At 40.2% G+C, this 21,267-nt stretch overlaps 2 protein-coding genes across 3 annotated transcripts in view; one reads left to right on the top strand and one right to left on the bottom strand.

Moving 5' to 3' along the window:
• The window catches only part of LOC108701765 (angiotensin-converting enzyme), an 86,620-nt gene that overhangs the window by 4,504 nt on the left and 60,849 nt on the right, over nt 1–21,267 (bottom strand). For both annotated transcript variants that reach the window (XM_041575978.1, XM_041575977.1), the window contains exons 8-21: nt 13,805–14,028; nt 12,594–12,738; nt 11,257–11,355; nt 10,912–11,034; nt 9,906–10,117; nt 9,283–9,419; nt 8,803–8,961; nt 8,394–8,484; nt 7,405–7,548; nt 6,954–7,145; nt 5,706–5,803; nt 4,467–4,636; nt 2,099–2,322; nt 867–1,011 (exon numbers count right to left, since the gene is read on the bottom strand). In XM_041575978.1, coding sequence (XP_041431912.1) covers nt 867–1,011; nt 2,099–2,322; nt 4,467–4,636; nt 5,706–5,803; nt 6,954–7,145; nt 7,405–7,548; nt 8,394–8,484; nt 8,803–8,961; nt 9,283–9,419; nt 9,906–10,117; nt 10,912–11,034; nt 11,257–11,355; nt 12,594–12,738; nt 13,805–14,028 — 2,163 coding nt within the window. The remainder of the gene's footprint in view (nt 1–866; nt 1,012–2,098; nt 2,323–4,466; nt 4,637–5,705; nt 5,804–6,953; nt 7,146–7,404; nt 7,549–8,393; nt 8,485–8,802; nt 8,962–9,282; nt 9,420–9,905; nt 10,118–10,911; nt 11,035–11,256; nt 11,356–12,593; nt 12,739–13,804; nt 14,029–21,267) is intronic.
• Nucleotides 16,189–20,461, top strand: LOC121397894. The gene is made up of 2 exons (XM_041575981.1): nt 16,189–17,648; nt 19,984–20,461. The coding sequence occupies exons 1-2, from the start codon at nt 16,777–16,779 to the stop codon at nt 19,985–19,987; spliced, it is 876 nt and encodes a 291-aa protein (XP_041431915.1). The 5' UTR covers nt 16,189–16,776; the 3' UTR covers nt 19,988–20,461.

Here is a 21,267-nt window from a genome sequence, read left to right as displayed (position 1 = left end):
ACTATGGGGTAAATTAAACTAAGCAATTCGCCAGCGACGTCATCGCAACACTTCGCCAGACAAAAATTCACTCAGACAGTGCTTACTAAAATGCGAAGTTGCGTCCACGGCACCGAATGCTGGTGAATTTCTAGCATTACTTCGGCAATGCGAGCAAATCCTATAGCAACTTCGTTAGAGGTTTTAGCTCAGGCTAAATTGCATACGGCGGGACATGTAAGTTAAATGGACGTATATGTTGCAGCAAATATTACACAAGTCCAGGGAACCTTAATAAAGACAATAGAGTTGTAATAATGCCCTACACACGAGCCCAGTGTATAGTTAATGTTCCATATGTATGGGGGAACCCGGTTATCCAAAAAAAATTTTAAGGACTTTTGCAGGCTATCACTCTAAAAAAAGAAAAATACACCAGCATTTTTTGGACTTGGAAAACATTTTCCACTAAAAAATATGATGTAAGCTGAAGAATGAGGAAAGTCTATGTACTCCATTACACTTCGCCTGGTCTGAGCTGGCAAAGGCAAGTCTGGCGAAAGACGTAACGTTCAGTAAAATCTGCATCTTAGTAAATTTGCGGAGTAACGTCCATTCGCCAGAGCGAAAATTCGCCTGGCAAAAGAGTGCAAATGAGCACCAGTGTCTGTCTCTTTCACTAGCGAATTTATACCTGTGCCCGTTAGTAAATCCACAAAGTACCTAAAAAGGTAACGCTGTTGAATCGTTGCCAGCGTTAGTCACTTCGCCCTTTAGTAAATCTGCCCCTATGCTTTATATCTTGAATGGCATGTAGGCCATGCAATAGTTTTGGGGTTAAGATCAGTGCATAAATCATATCAGATTATTTGTATGTGCCATCTAACCTGAGGTTCCACCACTGTTGGTTGTATTCTGAATCTGGTGTTCTGCCATCAAAGACCTTCCAGCGCCACTGATCCATCAGGAAGCCAAATGGAAGGAAGGCAATTTTATCCAGCGCAATACTCATCAGATAATTAATATCGCTCTCTGGATGGAGATAAAAGAGATTGTTATTGGAGCATATAAGTGCTTTTGCTAATTGTCCCTTGCTTGGGAAGACCAGGGCTGCTGCTTGCTTCCTATAAAGTAGTCATTTCCTGCAACGGGTGTGTTAATTACATAAGTGTTTTCCATATAATGGGCTAATGATTCATTTTACTTAATGATCGGGGCTGGATTATAATAAAATGATGGAATTCAAATAAATTACTGGAGCACTTGAGCAATCTGGGGGCCACAGAAATCTCTTGAATTACATGGATACAGGTAGTTCTGCTTAAAGGGATACTGTCATGGCAAAAAAATTTTTTTCAAAATGAATCTTTTGAGAATTCATTTCTCAAAAGAGCAAACCGATTTTTTTATATTCAATTTTGAAATCTGACATGGGGCTAGACATATTGTCAATTTCCCAGCTGCCCCAAGTCATGTGACTTGTGATAAACTTCAATTACTCTTTACTGCTGTACTGCAAGTTGGACTGATATCATCCCCCCCCCCCAGGCAAGTTAGAGTGATATCACCCCCTCCCTTCCCCCTCCCCAGCAGCCAAACAAAAGAACAATGGGAAGGTAATCAGATAACAGCTCCCTAACACAAGATAACAGCTGCCTGGTAGATCTAAGAACAACACTCAATAGTAAAAACCCATGTCCCACTGAGACACATTCAGTTACATTGAGAAGGAAAAACAGCAGCCTGCCAGAAAGCATTTCTCTCCTAAAGTGCAGGCACAAGTCATATGACCAGGGGCAGCTGGGAAATTGACAAAATGTCTAGCCCCATGTCAGATTTCAAAATTGAATATAAAAAAAATCTGTTTTCTCTTTTGAGAAATGGATTTCAGTGCAGAATTCTGCTGGAGCAGCACTATTAACTGATGCGTTTTGAAAAAAACATGTTTTCAGATGACAGGATCCCTTGAATTGTGAGTGTTGGACAGCCAGCTTTCATACACATGATGATGTCTACTCAAAATTACACACCCAATCATCTTATAGAAAATATGGTAAGCCCCAATTTGGGCAGAATAGTTTTATTTCCACTAGCCAGAATACTGCATGCATTTTCTGACCTGCGTTGTCCTCCACCTTATCCAAAAGTCCAATGCTCTGCAAGTGCTTTGGTGTAGAGACTGAAAGAGCAAGAACATCCCCAATCGCTTCATGGAAACCTGGGTTGGCTCCCTCACGGAACAAGATAGGCTGATCTTTGTACTGGAGGAAATACTGGACGTGTCCCATCTCATGGTGGACAGTGATGAGGTCGTCCATGTTAACCACTGTACACTGTTTAATTCTAAGAAGAGGAAAGCCACATTAGCGTAGGTAGTCTCACAAATGTATAGATAACTAAAAAACTAAGGTTTCCTTTGCCTTTTTTTGGTCTAAAATGTATTTCATAGCACCCCTAATGAGAATTTAAACCCAGTGGAGCCAATGTGCCACCATGCCAGTTATTCATCAGAATGACCAATATGGTTATTCTGATGATGACTAAAGGTGGCTGTTCACAAAAAGATCTTTGGCCGATAAGGCAACATATGTTCTGGGCCATATTGGGCTGATCTGTTTGTTTGTCCCTAGGGACAATTTTTTTTTTGAAACCCTTTGCCTCTGGCCACTTGGGGCTATCAGCAAAACCTCCCCCCAAAGAGGTCAATGACTCTTGAATAGCTTTGAAAATGGGATTTTAAAGGGGGATTAAAGCCTAAGTAAAGAAGTAGCTAAAAATGTTGTACATTATGTTTTGTGCTTCTGCACCAGCTAAGGTTGCCACCTGGCCGGGATTTTACTGGCCTGGTCGGTAAAAAATATGGTTGATCCCAATGTTATTAATAGGAAAAAAGATAAATATATAGGAAGGCAACCCTAGTCACAGTCCAAGGCAACCACAGCCCTTTAGCAGTAAAGATCTGTGTCTCCAAAGATGCCCCAGTAGCTCCCCATCTTCTTTTCTGCTGATTCACTGCACATGCTCTGTGCTGCTGTCACTTACTGAGCTTAGGGACCCACTCACAATATACAGTACACATAGAATAGAAATGTCACAATATAAGGCTGATTAGTAATTAATACACATAATTACTACATGGCAGCACAGAAACCAGTGCAATTAGCACCAGAATTTAATAATCAGCAAACCTGTAGCATCATCTTATATTACAGCCAGGGAAGCTCATTTTCTGCTGGATAATTAGTGACGAGCCCTAAGCTTAGCTTCTCAACAGCCAATCAGAGCCCACTGAGCATGTGAGTGTCACAGACACTTTCCAAGATGGTGACCCCCTGTGACAAGTTTGAAGTCCTGGATCATTGCTGCTATTGACAAGCTCAAACTTTAGCCTCGTGTAATATATCACTATATAAAATATGCCATTTTGAGCCACATTCATTTTTAGGGGTTAGTTCTCCTGGTGTTGCACTTTGTTCTTAAACCCAGAATTTAGGCTGTCTGTGAATATTGTAAATGCTGCATTTGACCCAAGTTTTTAAGGTATCCTTTAACACCTCTAATTCCCACTCTGGTTTATACTCCTATAACAATAAAGTCATTGTTATAATGGTTGCCCAACTGCTGAAATGGCTGTGAACACTACATTGTTATACTGCATAGTATTTTTGCTAATCAAGTCCCCTCCTGGGAAATCCTGTATAATTTTTGTGTCGTTTCATGAGCTTCATGAATCATCCCCGCTCTGGGGTGTGATGTGAATAGAGAAGGCAATCTGTTCCATCAGAGAAGCGCGGTAACAGCTTGTTTACAATTTGGAGAGTGCTAATCAGGCACCATGTAGAGTAAAAGTAGAGTATGCTGCTTGTGAACTGTTAGATTCTCTGCAAAGATACCAGGCACAGAATGGTAGAGACACAACATATGTGATGCATGTGTTAACTGATCTCTGATGTATGTCAGTGGGTTGGTGCCCATAGGAATAGAGGCCAGTGCTGTAGACTAGGGCAACCTTGTGTATAAACATGTATACACACATATTCATAGCCATGGAAATCTCAAGATCATTAACATAGTACTACTCTAGGAGTTACACCATCTCTCTCTCTCTCCAGTCTCCTCTATTCCGGCTCTTTGGGCAATGAATAGGATGTACCTGAAATCTCTAGGCCTGGAAATCTCAATCATAGTCCTACTCTAGGAGTTTCTCTCTCCCTCTCTCTGTCTCTTTCCCTCTCTTTCCCTCTCTTTCCCTCTCTTTCCCTCTCTTTCCCTCTCTTTCCCTCTCTTTCCCTCTCTTTCCCTCTCTTTCCCTCTCCCTATTCCAGCTCTTTGGGCAATGAATAGGATGTACCTGAAATCTCTAGGCCTGGAAATCTCAATCTTAGTCCTACTCTAGGAGTTTCTCTCTCCATCTCTCTCTCTCTCCCCCTCTCTTTCCCTCTCTCCCTCTCCCTATTCCAGCTCTTTGGGCAATGAATAGGATGTACCTGAAATCTTTGCGGTTGTAGAAGTCCCAAGCAGAGGCATGGCACACTACTTCTCTGTCTTTAGGCTTCTCAATCATGGATTTGTCCCAGAATTCCTGGGGCATTGGTAGAAGCCCCAGAGACTTGAAGAAGTTGTCAGATTCTTCAAACATCCTTTTTGGAGTCCAGTTCTGTTTTATGAGCATATGATAATTCATCATGAATACAAAGCATGAATAACGCAATAAATTCAATCACCATGTGAAATTTAACAGAAGCCTATTGAGAAATTTGGAATAGATTAAGGGCAGGACTTCACGGACGATTCTGCACCGATCCGGCCCGCTTCGCAAAAACGCAGGCATCACGTCAGATGAGACGGAAATAAGGTAAGTAATTCTATTGTCGGATCGTGTGGCAGCGTTGATGCACACTGCGTCTGCATCCGACAGTCGTGTTGCATCAACAATGCGACACAATCCGAAAATAGAATTACTTACCTTATTTCCGTCGCATCCGACATGACGCCTGCCTTTTTGCGCGTCGCCAAGGCCCGGGCCTAGGGTGGCAGGATTGCCATGCTGCCCAACCACACCCACATTGGTTAAAAAATACTGGAGATGTGCTGCAGATACAATAATTTTTAAAATTTCCTGTGCTCCAATTCCCATTCCTCCGGCCACGATAATGAAATCTGCACAAATAAAGGGGAGGGGACGGGGCTCACGAATGGCAGTGGGCCTAGGGGTGCCCACTATGTAAATCCAGCAGAGAGTATGATGTATTATAGTCCTCAAGGACTCTGAGGCCAACTAGGCAACTAGTCACTTACACTTCAGCACATTTACAAGCTTCCATCTTATGATGATGTCTCAAAACAAAAATGTTATTCTATAAGTCAGGAGTGCCCATACTTTACTAATGCAAGGTCTACTTCTAGTGATGTTGTCCCATTATGATCTACATCCATAATAGCATTGTTAGAGAGAATTTATATTGCTATATTTAAGAAACAACTTTCTTATGTAACCATAAGAGAATAAATATCTGAATGAAACAGATGGGTAATTTAGACAAGCTGTTTGTTAACAGTGTCTTGAGATCTGCTGATCACCAACTAAAGGTGATCCCGATCTACATTTTGGACACCCCTGCTATAAGTTGTTCGGTATCTAAGTATTAAGAGGAGTCTATTACTACTTTTGTTTAACCTCACAGAGCTTTATAGACTGCCCAGTCCCAACCCCACATCAAACTCACCTTAGCAATCATTGCTGGAGTGGCATCTACTTGTGCAGCATTGGGATATGGTACCAATAAGTCATAAATGTTGGACCAGGACTGTGCCCACATGTTACCTAGAAAGTCATAACATGGCAAGTTAACATATTACAAAACTTAGATCCTTATGCTTAACAATCATATATTATCATCCTGAATATAACGGCATTAGCTGAAGTCTCCTAGAGGAGTATCATATAGTTGCCTTCTTGGTGGCAAACTAGTAGTTGGCATTTAGTGGTGGTGGTTACCATATCTTACAAAAATGGATTGTGCAATAGTTAGACTTGGGGCTTCCTGCAGTGTTTCAGTAGATCTCGGCATGGCAGATGGCCGAGATTTAGCCCCATGTGGCATGAGCCTTAGTAATGGATATTGGACATAAACTGTATGTCTTGCTAGACCTCATTCCATTCACATTCTGCGGCTGGTTTCTGATTGAGATGGATTGGAGTTCTGTATTCTGTAGTCTATTCTATACTGTGCTTGTTTACTAATGGCAGGTGCAAGGGATAGGGGCATTAATAGCTCAACATTGTGTCCATTGAAATTCTGTTTGCCTTCTGCATGGGCCTACCTACACTCTTATGGAAAAGCATACTGCACCCCTATGCCTGTACGAAGTCTAGCAAGCAAATTCAGTGGAAGACTTAAGCAGTAAAGTACAGGGACTATGCTGTGCCTTATGTTCCTTGGCACTTCACGTGGTGCCATTTAATAACATATAAGTGAAGGACATTCAAGAGGATACCAATATCATGCCCACGTGTTACTTCTTACAAGGCAGCTGCAATTACACCCTATTAGGTGCCCATATTCATTACCCAGTGCAACTTCTTATGCCTCTGTAATCAAACACAATGATTTGTATAGTATAGTGATGAGTACAATTAAACTGTATTTATGGGAAAGAATGGTTCATTGTGAGTGAAGTACATTGCTATTGAGACCAGTTATTTGCTCTTTGCCTGTCCCAGTAAATAAGCCCTTTTATGTCACAATGGACAAAAGCAGAGGGCTAATATCAGGACCAAATTCCCAAGAGGCGCAAATTATGTGAGGATTAGTAAAGGCAATATAATTTGCCTCCTACTAAATATTCTTGCTCATATTCACATTGTGCCTCAAATATCCAGCAGGCAACATTGTCCGACTAAGTGATGGGCAACATGCAACCAGAAGACTAAATGCAACATGGGAGACAAGTTTAGGAATATTTGTTCATACCCAAAAGATGAGCTGGAATGGGCCCCTTTAGGTTGATTTTTTTATCTCCATACTTCTTGTAAAGAGCCCTGCGCACATATGCATGCAAATTGAGGTAGAGAGGCTGCAACTCCTCATAAAGTTGTTCAACGTCAGTTTCAAGTGTTGGGGTCTCATACCAAGATCTCCAGTATGCACCATTGTCCGCATAACCTGCAGGATAAACAAAGGGAAATGACACTGAGTAGAGAAAGAGGTAAATCATTAAGACATATTGGGAGAGAAGATTTTTATATATAAAAGGGAGACACAAAGGGTAGTGGAACGTGGGGCGATTTTGGCCACTTTAAGCTAAAACATTCATCCTGAAACAATCCTCATAGACGTACAAGGTTGCAATACAATACTTTGGTGGATGTTATTTGGTGTTTTTCAGGACACTTGAAAATCATGAAGTCCTAAGTGCCCTCACCATTGAGCTGAGCAGCTTTGTTGGTCAGTTCTACGTATCTCTTGAATTTTCCACGGATTTGTTTGCCTGAAGCATCTCTCCACCCTTGCCAAGCAAACAAAAGCTCATCATAGTCCCTTGACTTGGCCAAAATCTCTGTTAAGTCTGTAAGAAGATAGAGAGAAAGTTATTGGCCCATGTTGGCTCCTATCCTGTTTCAATCCAAAGTTATCCTTTTTGTGGTTGGAACGATATAACCTTTCTATTTGCAGTGCACAATCCAGAGTTGACTTCTGGTCAGCACCTAAACTAAGGTCATACAGTGAAGAACAGAAAGGAGAGTTTTGGGACATACTATTGGGAGCTAATTATTTGTAAGTCATGGTGAGGGCTAGACAAAAAGGGATGTCCACTTTAAAACAGACTAAGAACTAAACTAATTGATTAAGAACACCTTGGCTCATGGCACTGCTCAAAATATCCTCCTTCCTGAAAAACTGGACTGATATTTATATTATGTTCCTATAACCATAGTGACGACCTACAACAATCATAAAAGTGTAATTTCTGCTGTACCTGCACTTTCACAGGATGGCACTATCCGGAAGATTCTGAAACATCTCTATTTTTATGTGATATGCACGTAAAATTTCAGCCAATGAAACTGTGCCATCCAAGAGTTTACATGTCATGGGGTAATGTGCTCTTTTACATGCTTTTGGACTGATTTATTATAAAACAATTGTGTCCTACAAATAGTTCTAGTGCCATGTTGGGCAGACTGAGGCTATAAAAACATTTTTTAAAAACTATGTGTGGGCCTCTAGTTGCACAGCCCAGTGATAAAGGAAGGGAGAATAATTGTGAGGCAGTTGTTAGGGCCAATGAATACAGTGGCGTAGAATTCTTCATTTGCTCATAGAAACCAGTCAACTCTGGGACTTTTCGACTTTTAGACCTCATAATGCTTCACTGCTGTTAGCAGCACCTCACGGTGATCTTACACTAACCTGGATCAAGGGGAAGGCAGTCCTTGTTACCATTCCTGCACACTTTGGCCACACTATAAATAGTCTCCATGTCGGACAGGATTTGATTGTACTGAAACAACATATAAAGAAGGCATTTTAGCATCACACAACAGCAATGGCATCTACTATCCAGAAATGTTTTATCCAGAAGGCTCTGGAATAAGGATATGCCATAGTCATCCCTTCCTGGTTATACTTGCTAGCTTTGCATTTTGTTGGTAGCATGGCTTTGCAGCCAACTTTCTATCTACCTTTACCGACAATTCAGGGATAAATCCTGTATTCTCTTGCTTCAGTGTGGAAGCACACGTTTTCTGTAGGTATTCAACTGCCCCACATTACGGGCATTCCCTTTGAACCCAACACCCCACCACCCTCACTGCTTCACCTCTTTCTGTTCCACCTCTGGAAGAGCAGCTTTATCGATCTCGCTGAGCTTCCTCAGTATGCGCTGTGTCTCTGGGCTCTGGAAATCACTGTAATCATAGTTTCTTGCCTGCATTCCATATTGCAAAGTGTGTGCCGACATGGCCAGGTTTTTGTCCAGCTAGGGCGGAAATGAAAAAGCAAGAGATCAGATTTTTATGAGATTTTGGCTCTTGAGCTCATCCTAGCCATTAGACTATTCCAAATGCAATTTAACTTGATGTTTAGACTTGATGCACCATTCTGGAAGCTATGTAGATATGTCTTCACCACTCCAGGCTTTTGTCATCCCCTAATCATTTTTTGGTGCTTGACAAATAACATTGAAACCTTTGTAACCCCCTACGCCCAAACCAAACAACTGTGGTTTAGTGTACGTCATTCCTGTTGACGTGAGTTTATTGTTTTAGGAAAATAACCCTATATGTCAGTAAGGTCTCACCATGACATCCTTGTTGGCCTCGGTGATGTTTGTGTTGTAGGCCCATGATGCCTCTGCGTATTCATACCACACCACCTCCGCTGACTTGTTGTAATTAGACAGGAATGTATCGGCTTCTTTCTCATTTGCTATTTTTTCTGAAAACAAGGATAACCATTCTGATGTTAATGCTGGTATTCTTTTCTTTATTCATTATATTAGTAATTTAAACAGTGGTTTATAAGTCAATGTTAGTGCACATTATACCATTTTCCAGAACAAATTCAACAGTTGGGTTGGATTAGTTTGGCTTGAGACAGAGTGAACATATAGAAGACAAAGGAGAGGGAAATAAAGGAATATAAATGTTGATATAAGCCCCATTTCCCACCAAAGTCATTTAAGTGACATTTTATATCTGAAGGAGAGTTTTATTGGGAGCCGTCTGAGAGGTTGTGATGAAGTAGGAGAGAAAAATGTTAAGTGGTATAAAATATTATGTGGGATAACTGGTCTCACTTTTCCCATGCATTAACCTCCCTGTACCTATAAATACAGTAACCACATATCTATAAAAGGTATACACCGGTTTGGATATATCGGAGTATCGGTGGCATTTACTTTCAAATCTTCAGTGGTCTTACCAATATCTCCTGGATATCCATCAGGTATTGGGGGTGTCCATGAAAATTCTGGCCAGCCAAGAATCTCGTTATTTTTGGTGTTCTGCTCAGTCAGCCACTTTGTGACAGGGGTGAAGTATTCAAGCAAAGGTCCAACATCCATCTTGTCAGTACCTGTCATGTTCTTTAGAACCTCCTGCCAAGGCCGGGAAGATCCTGACCGGAGGACATCTCTGGGATTGAACATAGAATTCAGGATTAGATGAAATTTGGTTGATCACAATGGAGCAGATATTCACATACCAAAACAATCTGGCCTTTATTGCCCTAAGAAAGAACTTTCAGACCAAATGCCTCATTTACCCCTATACTCCCTGCCAACTGCAACAGAGATCCGTTTTTTTCTTTGTTATAGGTCTATTCAGACTATACAATTAGACGGAGACACTGACCAAGTCTTTTAGAATACCTGGCACTATATACTCTTGATAACGAGTAGTTTTAATAGATCCATGAGATTCTTGTAGAGGCCTGAAATAGTCACTGTCCATGTTTACAGAGAAAATGTTTAATATTTGTAGTTAAGTTTTGTTTCCATTTATTTATGCTTAAGGTGCCCATAAATGCAGATATCCACTCCTTTGCCTTGAGGTGGGAGATATTGGATGAACCCAACAATTGGATCACAACGCTGAAAATACAGGCGGTCAGATTGAGGAAAACGCCAATGAACTTGGGTCTGTCGGCAGCTTATATTGACCCGTGTATGGTCAGCTTACATCTGCTACTTATAAACCATAATAGAGCATTCCTTTCCTGCATTTTTTAATATCTTAACTTCACAGATTCCACATTACTAAGCTATTCTACTTAGAAACCTACAGCAAGAGAACCCCTTGACATTCCATGTGGAAGTGTTGTCGAGCAGTAAGTATCCGTCTCTCACTATAAAATCAAACCCCCAATTCATCTGTCCAGAAAAACACAAATACTGGATGCGTCCACGTTATCCAGAGCATTGTCTTACCCAAGAATTTTGCCAGCCTCTTTAGACCTGTAGATGTCACAGGTATGCAGGGGACCTGTATGATTGGCAGCTGCACAGAGAGCCTTGTGGAACTGGAACTGCAGCACAAAACTCACAAAGTACCTGAAATAAATGATGGCAAGTTGGAGCACTGGTGAGGGCAAGTAGAATTGTGCGATTATATAAAATACTTATATAAAATCAAACATTGCTCTCCAGACTCAATGCACAACATGGGATTGATGGCAACTTCATTGACACTGCTTATGACCCTTTGCTGCCCAATTTGTGCGTTCCGTCTTCTGGCTAACCTATAAGTGGCACTTTGAAACTCCTACTCTTTACCTGATGTAAGGTGTGTTGCCTGGAATATGATACTTTGCTCCTGCGTCAAACTGAGCATCATCTCTTGCGATTGGTGGGCAAATGCCTTGATATTTTGTTCTGAAAAAATAAAGGCGGTTATTCGTGTTGGCAGAAGTTCCCCGGAGCCATGGCAAAATGTTTATAACAGACCCTCTATCAGAAAAATTGTGCCATAATCCGTGTTACACACATGTTCCAACAATGAACTTTGTCCAGGCCCAGATTTGTGGAAAGGCCACCTAGGCCCGGATTTTAGGGGGGCGGCAAGCTGCTCAACCACACCCACATTGGTTCAAAAACAATCATTTTTTTTAATTTCCCATGCACCAATCCCCATTTCTCCGGTCCAGATTATGAAAATTTGCACGAAGGGGAGGGGACAGGGGCGACAAACGGCAGTGGGCAAGGGGCGCCCACTTTGTAAATCCAGCACTGACTTTGTCAGGATAATTTTACCACTTTTTTACCAATTTTACCACACTGTTGTGTATTCGTAGTCGGCAATAAAAGAATTTTCACAGCAAGAATTTCACAGCATATTGTTTATGCTATGTGAGTGCTCTCCTCCATTTCCAAGATTCAAGTTTACTGTTCAGGATATCGGTGACCCGAGGGGAATGTTGCACTCCTGCATTTGGATTGAATAGCAGTGCGTTTGGAGATCCTACAATTCCTGAACTTTGTAACAGACGCTCTATCGGAAAAATTGTGACATAATTTGTGTTTCGCACATGTTCCAACAATGCACTTTGTCAGGACAATTTTACCAGGTTGCTTATCCTTCAGGAGCAACATAAGCAAAGCTTACATTGGGGAGTGCTAACATATTTTAGTGCTCTAATAAGCAGAGCTGCAAGTATAGGGGGTTGCAGGTATAGTCTGGAAAAATAGCGTTAAGATGTTTAGGAACAACAGTTGATGGGCCGTAGGGAAAAAGAGACCTGTTCTGTGTTAATATAGCTGGGATGGTGACCCCCTGCAGCCGTGGGAAGGGTGAGGAACCAGGAAGCTCATTTATTTATAAGATTTATCCCCCCCTGCAATGGTTCCATGAAGTTGAGATGGGGTAGAAAAGGATTGCATGTTGCAATTATAAAACTAATACTTATTTAATAAAAAGGTTGATAAACTCTGGTCTACAGTAGCAACATGAGCGAATCCCAACCCTTTCCAGTTACCACAGAAATCCACAACCAATTAGCTTTAATCCGTCTTCCATAATCAGAATGTTGAACGCCTGATTGCTATGAGTTACTGGACCAGGGCTAGAGCATTTTTATGCTTGATGCCCCCAACTTTTCTAAGTGACACCTTACCGAAGGTTCCACCAGTCATAGTTGTATCTGCTGGGAGGTGTGCGGCCACTGAAGACATTCCATCTCCACTGATCAATCAAGTAGCCAAACGGCAGGAAGGCAATCTTCTCCAGAGCCATTTTCAACAGATAATTGATATCACTTTCTGCCAAAAGGGGAACAGAGCAAACGATGAGTTTGTCATCTGGTTGTTAGTGTTAGTGACCCTGGCAACCAAGCAAGATTGAATTGGTATTACTTGTTAATGTCCTTTCCATACAAGCCCTCTCCTATTCATTGGCAGTGCCAAGGTGCCCATCAAGCATGTTCTGATCGAATATTTGCAAGTGCATATGTTGGCGCAATGCAACTCTGGAATCACCGGAAGCTTGGAAAAGGACATTAATTGTTATTAACCCCATAAATTAAAGTGAGGGCATTCTAACTTGACTGTCTATACTGTGATTTATATATCTCTTTTGGACATTTTAGTGCATTACATGCTGCTAGCAAGGGATGCAATTTAGCATGCGCTTGCAGTTTCACTACATTTTTTTTTTGTCACTAGAAAATGAGGCTTAATGTATAATATTTTTATATGAGATCCAACTTTTGTTCATTACTTAAAGGAATCTGTCATGATTTTTATGATGTCGTTTTTATTTCTAAATGACACTGCAAATAATTCACTCCACAATATTAAATGTTATTCCTGAACCAGCAAGTGTATTTTTTGTTGTAATACTGGTGTGTAGGTCGTTTTGCCTGGTCATGTGCTTTCAGAAAGAATTGCTTTCTGGCAGGCTGTTGTTTCTCCTACTCAATGTAACTGAATGTGTCACAGTGGGACCTGGATTTTACTATTGAGTGCTATTCTTTCTTAGATCTACCAGGCAGTTGTTATCTTGTGTTAGGGGGCTGCTATCTGGTTACCTTCCCATTGTTCTGTTATTAGGCTGCTGGGGGGGGGAGGATGGGGGGTGATATCACCCCAACTTGCAGTAAAGAGTGATTTAAGTTTATCAGAGCACAAGTCACATGACTAGGGGCAGCTGGGAACCTGACACTATGTATAGCCCCATGTCAGATTTCAAAATTAAATTTAAAAACATCTGTTTATTCTTTTGATTAACAGATTTCAGTGCAGAATTCTGCTGGAACAGCACAATAAGTTTTTTGTTTTTTTTTAAAAAAAACATTTTTCCCATGACAGTATCCCTTTAAGCCTTTACCTGCATCATTAGTGACAGTATCAAGAAGCCCAATTGTTTTGAGATGTCCTGGGGTGGAGACTGAAAGGGAGAGCACATCTCCTATAGCCTCATGGAAGCCTGGGTTTGCCCCCCGGCGGTATGTGACCGGTTGATCCTTGTACTGCAGGTAATACTCCACGTGTCCCATCTCATGGTGCACAGTGAAAAGCTGCTCCATAGTCACTGTAGTGCACTGCTTTATCCTACAGGAAAGATTGTGAAATTGAGACTGAGAATTAAGCCAAGCAGACATTCTGCCCTATGGAAATATGCTTACAATTATTTACTAGCCAAAATAAAGTTTTTGGGTGGAGTTTCCCTTTAAATTAAAGGATAGGGATAAAAAGAACAAAAAATGTTAGTGTTCCTTGTAAATAAAAATATCATTTTTGTACCAATGCTTATACTTTATCCATTAAAAATGATTTATATTCGGTTTTCTGTGCTTTTCCCATATTTAAACCTTGGCCGCTAGACAATTTTCTGTAGCCGCGGGCTGCCTACTGAGCTAATAAATGCTAATATATGGCAGCTCACAGAAATGTTTAATAGCACTTCTCATCCCCATTGTCAGACCTGCTGTCACCTCTCAAACTGTGAATTCCACTGATCTCCCACTGGATCCCTCTGATGGGCCCTTCAAGTCATAAATCCGTTAATGTGCCAGCGTGGAAAAGTACCACTTTATAGCAAAATACACTTGCCTCTCTCATGCTAAACAACTTGTTCTTTGGAGATAAGCACTAGAATATGCTTATTGGGAAGTTAAAGCGGTAGTTCCCCTTTGAATTAACTTTTAGCTCTCCAGCTTGGAATTTCAGCAGCTGTTTGGTTGCTATGGTCTTATTTACCCTAGCAACCAGGGCAGTTCGAATAAGACTGGACGATGAATAGGAGAAGTAACAATAATAAAATTGTAACCTTAGAGAGCAATCGTTTTTTGGCCTATTTGAAAGCTGGAAAGAAGCAGAAGAGGAAGCCAAATAAATATATTTAAAAAAATACCAGTTGCAAAGTTGATGGGAATGGGACAGTCTATAACATACGTAAAGGTGAACCGCTCTTTTTTTAAGCTCAAAAACTAAGTTAAGTTTAAAATTAAAGGGATTGTTCACCTTTGAATTAACTTTTAGTACAATGTAGAGAGTGATATTCTGAGACAATTTGCAATTGGCTTTCATTTATTATTATTCCTGCTTTTTGCCTTATTTAGCTTTTTAGTCAGCAGCTCTCCAGTTTGCAATTTCAACCATCTGGTTGCCAGGGTCCAAATTTCACCTAGCAACCATGCAATTATTTTTGATAGTTCTTGAATTATTTGCCTTCCTCTTCTTGTGACTCGTTCCATTTTTCAAGTGGGGGTCACTGACCCCCATCTGAAAAAAACGAATGCTCTGTAAGGCTACCAGTGTATTGTTATAGCTACTTTTTAATTAGGGATGCACCAAATCCACTATTTTGGATTCGGCCGAACCCCCGAATCCTTCGCTAAAGATTCGGCCGAATACCGAACCGAATCCGAACCCTAATTTGCATATGCAAATTAGGAGTGGGAAGGGAAAAACATTTTTTACTTCCTTGTACAAAAAAATTGAGATTGACTGGGTAATGGGGTAACTCCAACTCTCTATCTCAGTCAGACACCTCCGCTCCAGGTGCAGCAAATGAACCAAAACACTCAGTAAGACCGAGAGAGAGCACACAATGCAGATTAACTGCTAAGTGGTTTATTCTTCACAACATGTTTCAGGCTACACGCCCTTTATCAAGTGTAAAACAAACTGATTGTTCACAAACATTTAAAGGTGTAGACAGGAAGTGAGGTCACACAAGGCAAATACAAATGACCTTAAATTGATACAGTAATTACCATATAATCACATTTTATATAAATAAAGTATTATCATAATATCCAAATATAAAGGTATATAAAAAAATATTTAATAAAACACCATTAGATGGAAAAGTGAATTGTAAAGAGGCCTTTGTAGAAAAAACTTTTTTTAAAAATTTTTTTATAAAAAGATTTTTTTATATAAAATCCATACATAGTACTGCCCACTATTAGGGCCTGCTATGAAAAAGCTTGATTGTCCTGTGTTACTTGTAAGGAGGAAGGAAAAGCCCGGTAATCTTACCAGTAGCCGTACAAATTAATATATTGTATCTATCTTGAACACAGAGAAATTTATCTGCAAAGAGGAAACAAACACAGTATCAGTTTCAAACAATAAGTAACCTTGTAACAACATTAATTTAAAGGAAACATTTCACACTCCAGCTGTCGTTCATACCCTTTGGCTGTAATGTGTCGAGTCTCTTAATCCAATAGGCTTCCCTTTGTAGTAATCTTTTGCTGGTGTTCCCACCTCTCTGGGAGGGGGTCACTACTTCTACAATTGCCCATTTTAACTGAGATTGGTTATGAGAAGCAGAGTTAAAATGTCTAGATACTGTAGTATCTGTTGCTGTTCCTTTTTTAAAATTACGAATATTGCCCTTATGTTCCTTAATACGAATTTTTATTGATCTTTTCGTTTGGCCAATATATACTAGACCACACGGGCACTTTAGCAGATAAACAACACTGCTTGTATCACATGTGGCATAGTGCTTCAGCTTGACCGGTGTACCCTGTGTCGGATGGCGTATCACATCCCCTTTGATAATAGAGGAACAACAGTTGCAATTTAGGCATGCAAATGTGCCGATTTTAGGTGTCCCTAAGAACCTTTGAGTTCCTTTTTGGGGGGGATTAACCTCGGAAGGACACAATAAATCACGAAGGGACGAACCTTTTTCTCGGTCTTACTGAGTGTTTTGGTTCATTTGCTGCACCTGGAGCGGAGGTGTCTGACTGAGATAGAGAGTTGGAGTTACCCCATTACCCAGTCAATCTCAATTTTTTTGTACAATTGTTTTCCGCTGGACTGGTGAGAAGGGGCCTGAATATGTCTGAGGATTCTATCCCTTCTACAGCAACTACGTTTGCTTATGACGAAGAAGATGTGGGAAGGATTTTGAGTAAGATTGAAGCAGTGGATCTGCTTTCAACACAAGAAACGACCACTATCAGCACAGAGAAAGAATTGTTTAACCTACGACGAAAAGAGATTCACACCAGCCTACATGTGAGTTCACTAGCTGAATATTTAAAGGTAAAAAGAATACCAAGGGGTTTGAGACTCGATATCAAACCTAATCTGTGTGCAGAGAATACTTTGTTACAACAGCGCTGGTTTGAAATATGTAACAAATGCAGTCAGGACTTAATGTTACTTACTGTTGAAACATTAACTGTTAAGCTACAAGATGTCCGTACAGCTGTATCCAATACCCAAGAGAAGCTTGTGAGGGAGAAGGGAAAAGAACAGGCGGAAATGGCCCTTCGTGAGCAAGATCACATGCTCTCTAAACTACGTGACACTATCATTAATAGGAAGCGCAGCAAGTTTGAACGCGACGCACGAGATTACAAGGAAGGCCGGGAGTATAGCTGGCGAGATGAAAGAAGGATGCAGCGCACCCTACAAAGCCCCCGACACGGCCAGGCAGACTACCCGCAACCATATGCGAGGACCGGAGAAGGAAGTACTTATACTCAGCCTCCCTACACGAGACGTAAGAGATACCACCGACGAGGTCCGTTCAAAGCACCAAGGGAAATAACATCCAGTAGTGAAGACTGCTCCGTATCATCTGCGCAATCATCTGCCGGTTTTTTAGGACCAGCGACGATGCAGACAACGGAGAACAGACCACGCAACCCGAAAGCGCCAAACGCAAGGGACGACTACCCGATGAGAAATCGGAAGACAACAAGGTAAATGACCTTGTAGTTAATCTATCCTCTTATGTGTTGAATAAATTTGAATTGCAGGTACTGAATAAGGGGTTAGGTTTTGTACCTACTCACAATATTGACTTTGCCACTTGGGACATTGATTTCCAGAAATTCCTGAGGAACATTAAGCTGAAACTGCATTTTGGGCCATCTTTAACCACAGAAGGCTCTGTAACTAATGAGTCCGCTGATAAATTTAAAGGTTTTAAAAATGCTAGTTCTTTTGTACCAGAGGTTAATAATGAATTTCTTTCTGCTTTTGAAAAAATAGTCACATATGAGGTGAAACAGACCTGGAATAAAAATACATCGTTAAAGAAAAACTTATCTTATAAAGAGAGGTCAGCGTTACAAAATCTAAAAACTAATGATCAAATAATAATACGTAAAGCTGACAAAGGAGGGGCCATTGTGGTCATGAATAAGGATGCTTATCTAGCAGAAGCCTTTAGACAATTGAATATGCCTGGCCACTATGAAAAAATAGTAAACGACCCCACCAATCTAATAAGAAAAGAAATTGAATTATTTGTATCTCAAGCAGTAGAAAATGGTGTCATCCCAAATAATGTTAAAGATTTTTTATGTAAAGAACATCCAAGAATACCTGTTATGTATCTTTTGCCAAAAATACATAAGTCCCTAGAAAACCCTCCAGGAAGACCGATTGTGTCAGGGATAGACTCTGTATTAGAACCATTTTCCAGGTTTGTTGATAATTTTTTACAGCCTTTGGTAAACAATATTCCCACCTGTCTAATAGACACTACTGATCTATTGTGTAAGCTAGGGGACCTAGGACCAGTGGGGGACAATGTCAAACTGTACAGCATTGATATACAGAGTCTCTATACTTCCATCCCACAAGATGAAGGTATTCGTTACGTGGAGGAGGCTCTGTTAGAGACCAATATCTCCCATCACTTGCTGTTCTTTTTGCTAGATTGTCTTTCCCTTGTTCTCAAGAGGAATTACTTCAGGTTTTCTGGAGAATTTTATTGGCAAAGACAAGGGACGTCGATGGGAGCGGCAGTCGCTCCATCATTTGCCAACATTTTTGTCCACAAAATTGAAAAACAGTTATTTCTAACTGAACCGTATCTACAACATATTGTTGGATATTACAGGTTTGTGGACGATATTTTGGTACTTTGGGAAGGTACAGATCTGGCGTTTAACGAAATGGTTGCTTGCGCCAATACAGCACACCCTACCATTAAGTTTACCAGAGAAACAGGGGGACATTGCATAAATTTTCTGGATGTCACACTAACCATCACTAATGGCTATATCAGTACCAGTCTGTATCGAAAAAGTACTGAAAAAAACAATGTTTTATTAGCCTCCAGTTTCCACGCCCCTAAAGTAATTAGAGCTATCCCCAAGGGTCAGTTCGTAAGGGCACGGAGGATTTCCTCCGAAGAAGGGAACTATACTTCAGCGGTGGAAACGCTAAAACAAAGATTTGTAAAACGTGGCTATAAAACTAGGGATATAGAGAACAGTGCCATAGAAGTGGGTAAACTGCCTAGAAAAGATCTGTTAACATATAAGCCTAAAACTAATAAGAAAGTGTTCCCATTTGTAAGCCAATACAACTCCAATAGTAAAGCAATAGAACGTATCATTTGTAAATACTGGACAATTTTGCAACAAGATAAAACCTTAAAGGGTGTTTTGCTTAATCCACCGATGTTCAGTTATAAAAAAGGTTCGTCCCTTCGTGATTTATTGTGTCCTTCCGAGGTTAATCCCCCCCAAAAAGGAACTCAAAGGTTCTTAGGGACACCTAAAATCGGCACATTTGCATGCCTAAATTGCAACTGTTGTTCCTCTATTATCAAAGGGGATGTGATACGCCATCCGACACAGGGTACACCGGTCAAGCTGAAGCACTATGCCACATGTGATACAAGCAGTGTTGTTTATCTGCTAAAGTGCCCGTGTGGTCTAGTATATATTGGCCAAACGAAAAGATCAATAAAAATTCGTATTAAGGAACATAAGGGCAATATTCGTAATTTTAAAAAAGGAACAGCAACAGATACTACAGTATCTAGACATTTTAACTCTGCTTCTCATAACCAATCTCAGTTAAAATGGGCAATTGTAGAAGTAGTGACCCCCTCCCAGAGAGGTGGGAACACCAGCAAAAGATTACTACAAAGGGAAGCCTATTGGATTAAGAGACTCGACACATTACAGCCAAAGGGTATGAACGACAGCTGGAGTGTGAAATGTTTCCTTTAAATTAATGTTGTTACAAGGTTACTTATTGTTTGAAACTGATACTGTGTTTGTTTCCTCTTTGCAGATAAATTTCTCTGTGTTCAAGATAGATACAATATATTAATTTGTACGGCTACTGGTAAGATTACCGGGCTTTTCCTTCCTCCTTACAAGTAACACAGGACAATCAAGCTTTTTCATAGCAGGCCCTAATAGTGGGCAGTACTATGTATGGATTTTATATAAAAAAATCTTTTTATAAAAAAATTTTTAAAAAAAGTTTTTTCTACAAAGGCCTCTTTACAATTCACTTTTCCATCTAATGGTGTTTTATTAAATATTTTTTTATATACCTTTATATTTGGATATTATGATAATACTTTATTTATATAAAATGTGATTATATGGTAATTACTGTATCAATTTAAGGTCATTTGTATTTGCCTTGTGTGACCTCACTTCCTGTCTACACCTTTAAATGTTTGTGAACAATCAGTTTGTTTTACACTTGATAAAGGGCGTGTAGCCTGAAACATGTTGTGAAGAATAAACCACTTAGCAGTTAATCTGCATTGTGTGCTCTCTCTCGGTCTTACTGAGTGTTTTGGTTCATTTTTTACTTCCTTGTTTTCTGACAAAAAGTCACGCAATTTCCCTCCCTGCCCCTAATTTGCATATCTAAATTAGGATTCGGGTTTGGTCGGCCAGGCAGAAGGATTCTGCTGCAAAAGGCCGAATCCTGGCCGAATCCCGAACCGAATCCTGGATTCAGTGCATCCCTATTTTTATTATTAAAATTGTTATTTAAATTCCAGTCTCTTATTCAAATCAATGAATGGTTGCTAGGGTCATTTGGATCCTAGCAACCAGATGTCTGAAACTGCAAACTGGAGAGCTGCTGAATAAAAAGCTAAATAACTCAAAAGCCACAAATAATAAAAAATGAAAACAAATTACAAATTGTCTCAGAGTATCCCTCTCTACATCATACTAAAAGTTAATTTAAAGGGGTGGTTCACCTTTAAGTATTTTTTTTAGTATGTTATAGAATGGTCTACTTTTATAGTTTTTGATTTATTTGCCTCCTTCTTCTGACACTTTCCAGCTTTCAAATGTGGGTCACTGACCCCATGTAAAAAAAACAAACGGTCTGTAAGGCTACACATTTATTGTTATTGCTACTTTTTATTACTCATCTTTCTATTCAGGCTTCTCCTATTCATATTCCAGTCTCTTATTCAAATCAGTGCATGGTTGCTAGGGGAATTTGGACCCTAGCAACCAGACTGCTAAAATTGTAAACTGAAGAGCTGCTGAATAAAAAGCTAAATAACTCAAAAACCACAAATAATAAAAAAATGGAAACCAA

Source organism: Xenopus laevis, chromosome 9_10L, assembly GCF_017654675.1.
Source record: "Xenopus laevis strain J_2021 chromosome 9_10L, Xenopus_laevis_v10.1, whole genome shotgun sequence".
NCBI classification, from domain to species: Eukaryota; Metazoa; Chordata; class Amphibia; order Anura; family Pipidae; genus Xenopus; species Xenopus laevis.
The sequence above is the reverse complement of the archived record's forward strand: the minus strand, read 5'-3'. Positions and strand labels throughout refer to the sequence as shown.

Bases quoted from the DNA above. Each gene is read 5' to 3' on its own strand.
- LOC121397894 (XM_041575981.1), top strand. From the start codon at position 16,777: ATGTCTGAGGATTCTATCCCTTCTACAGCAACTACGTTTGCTTATGAC.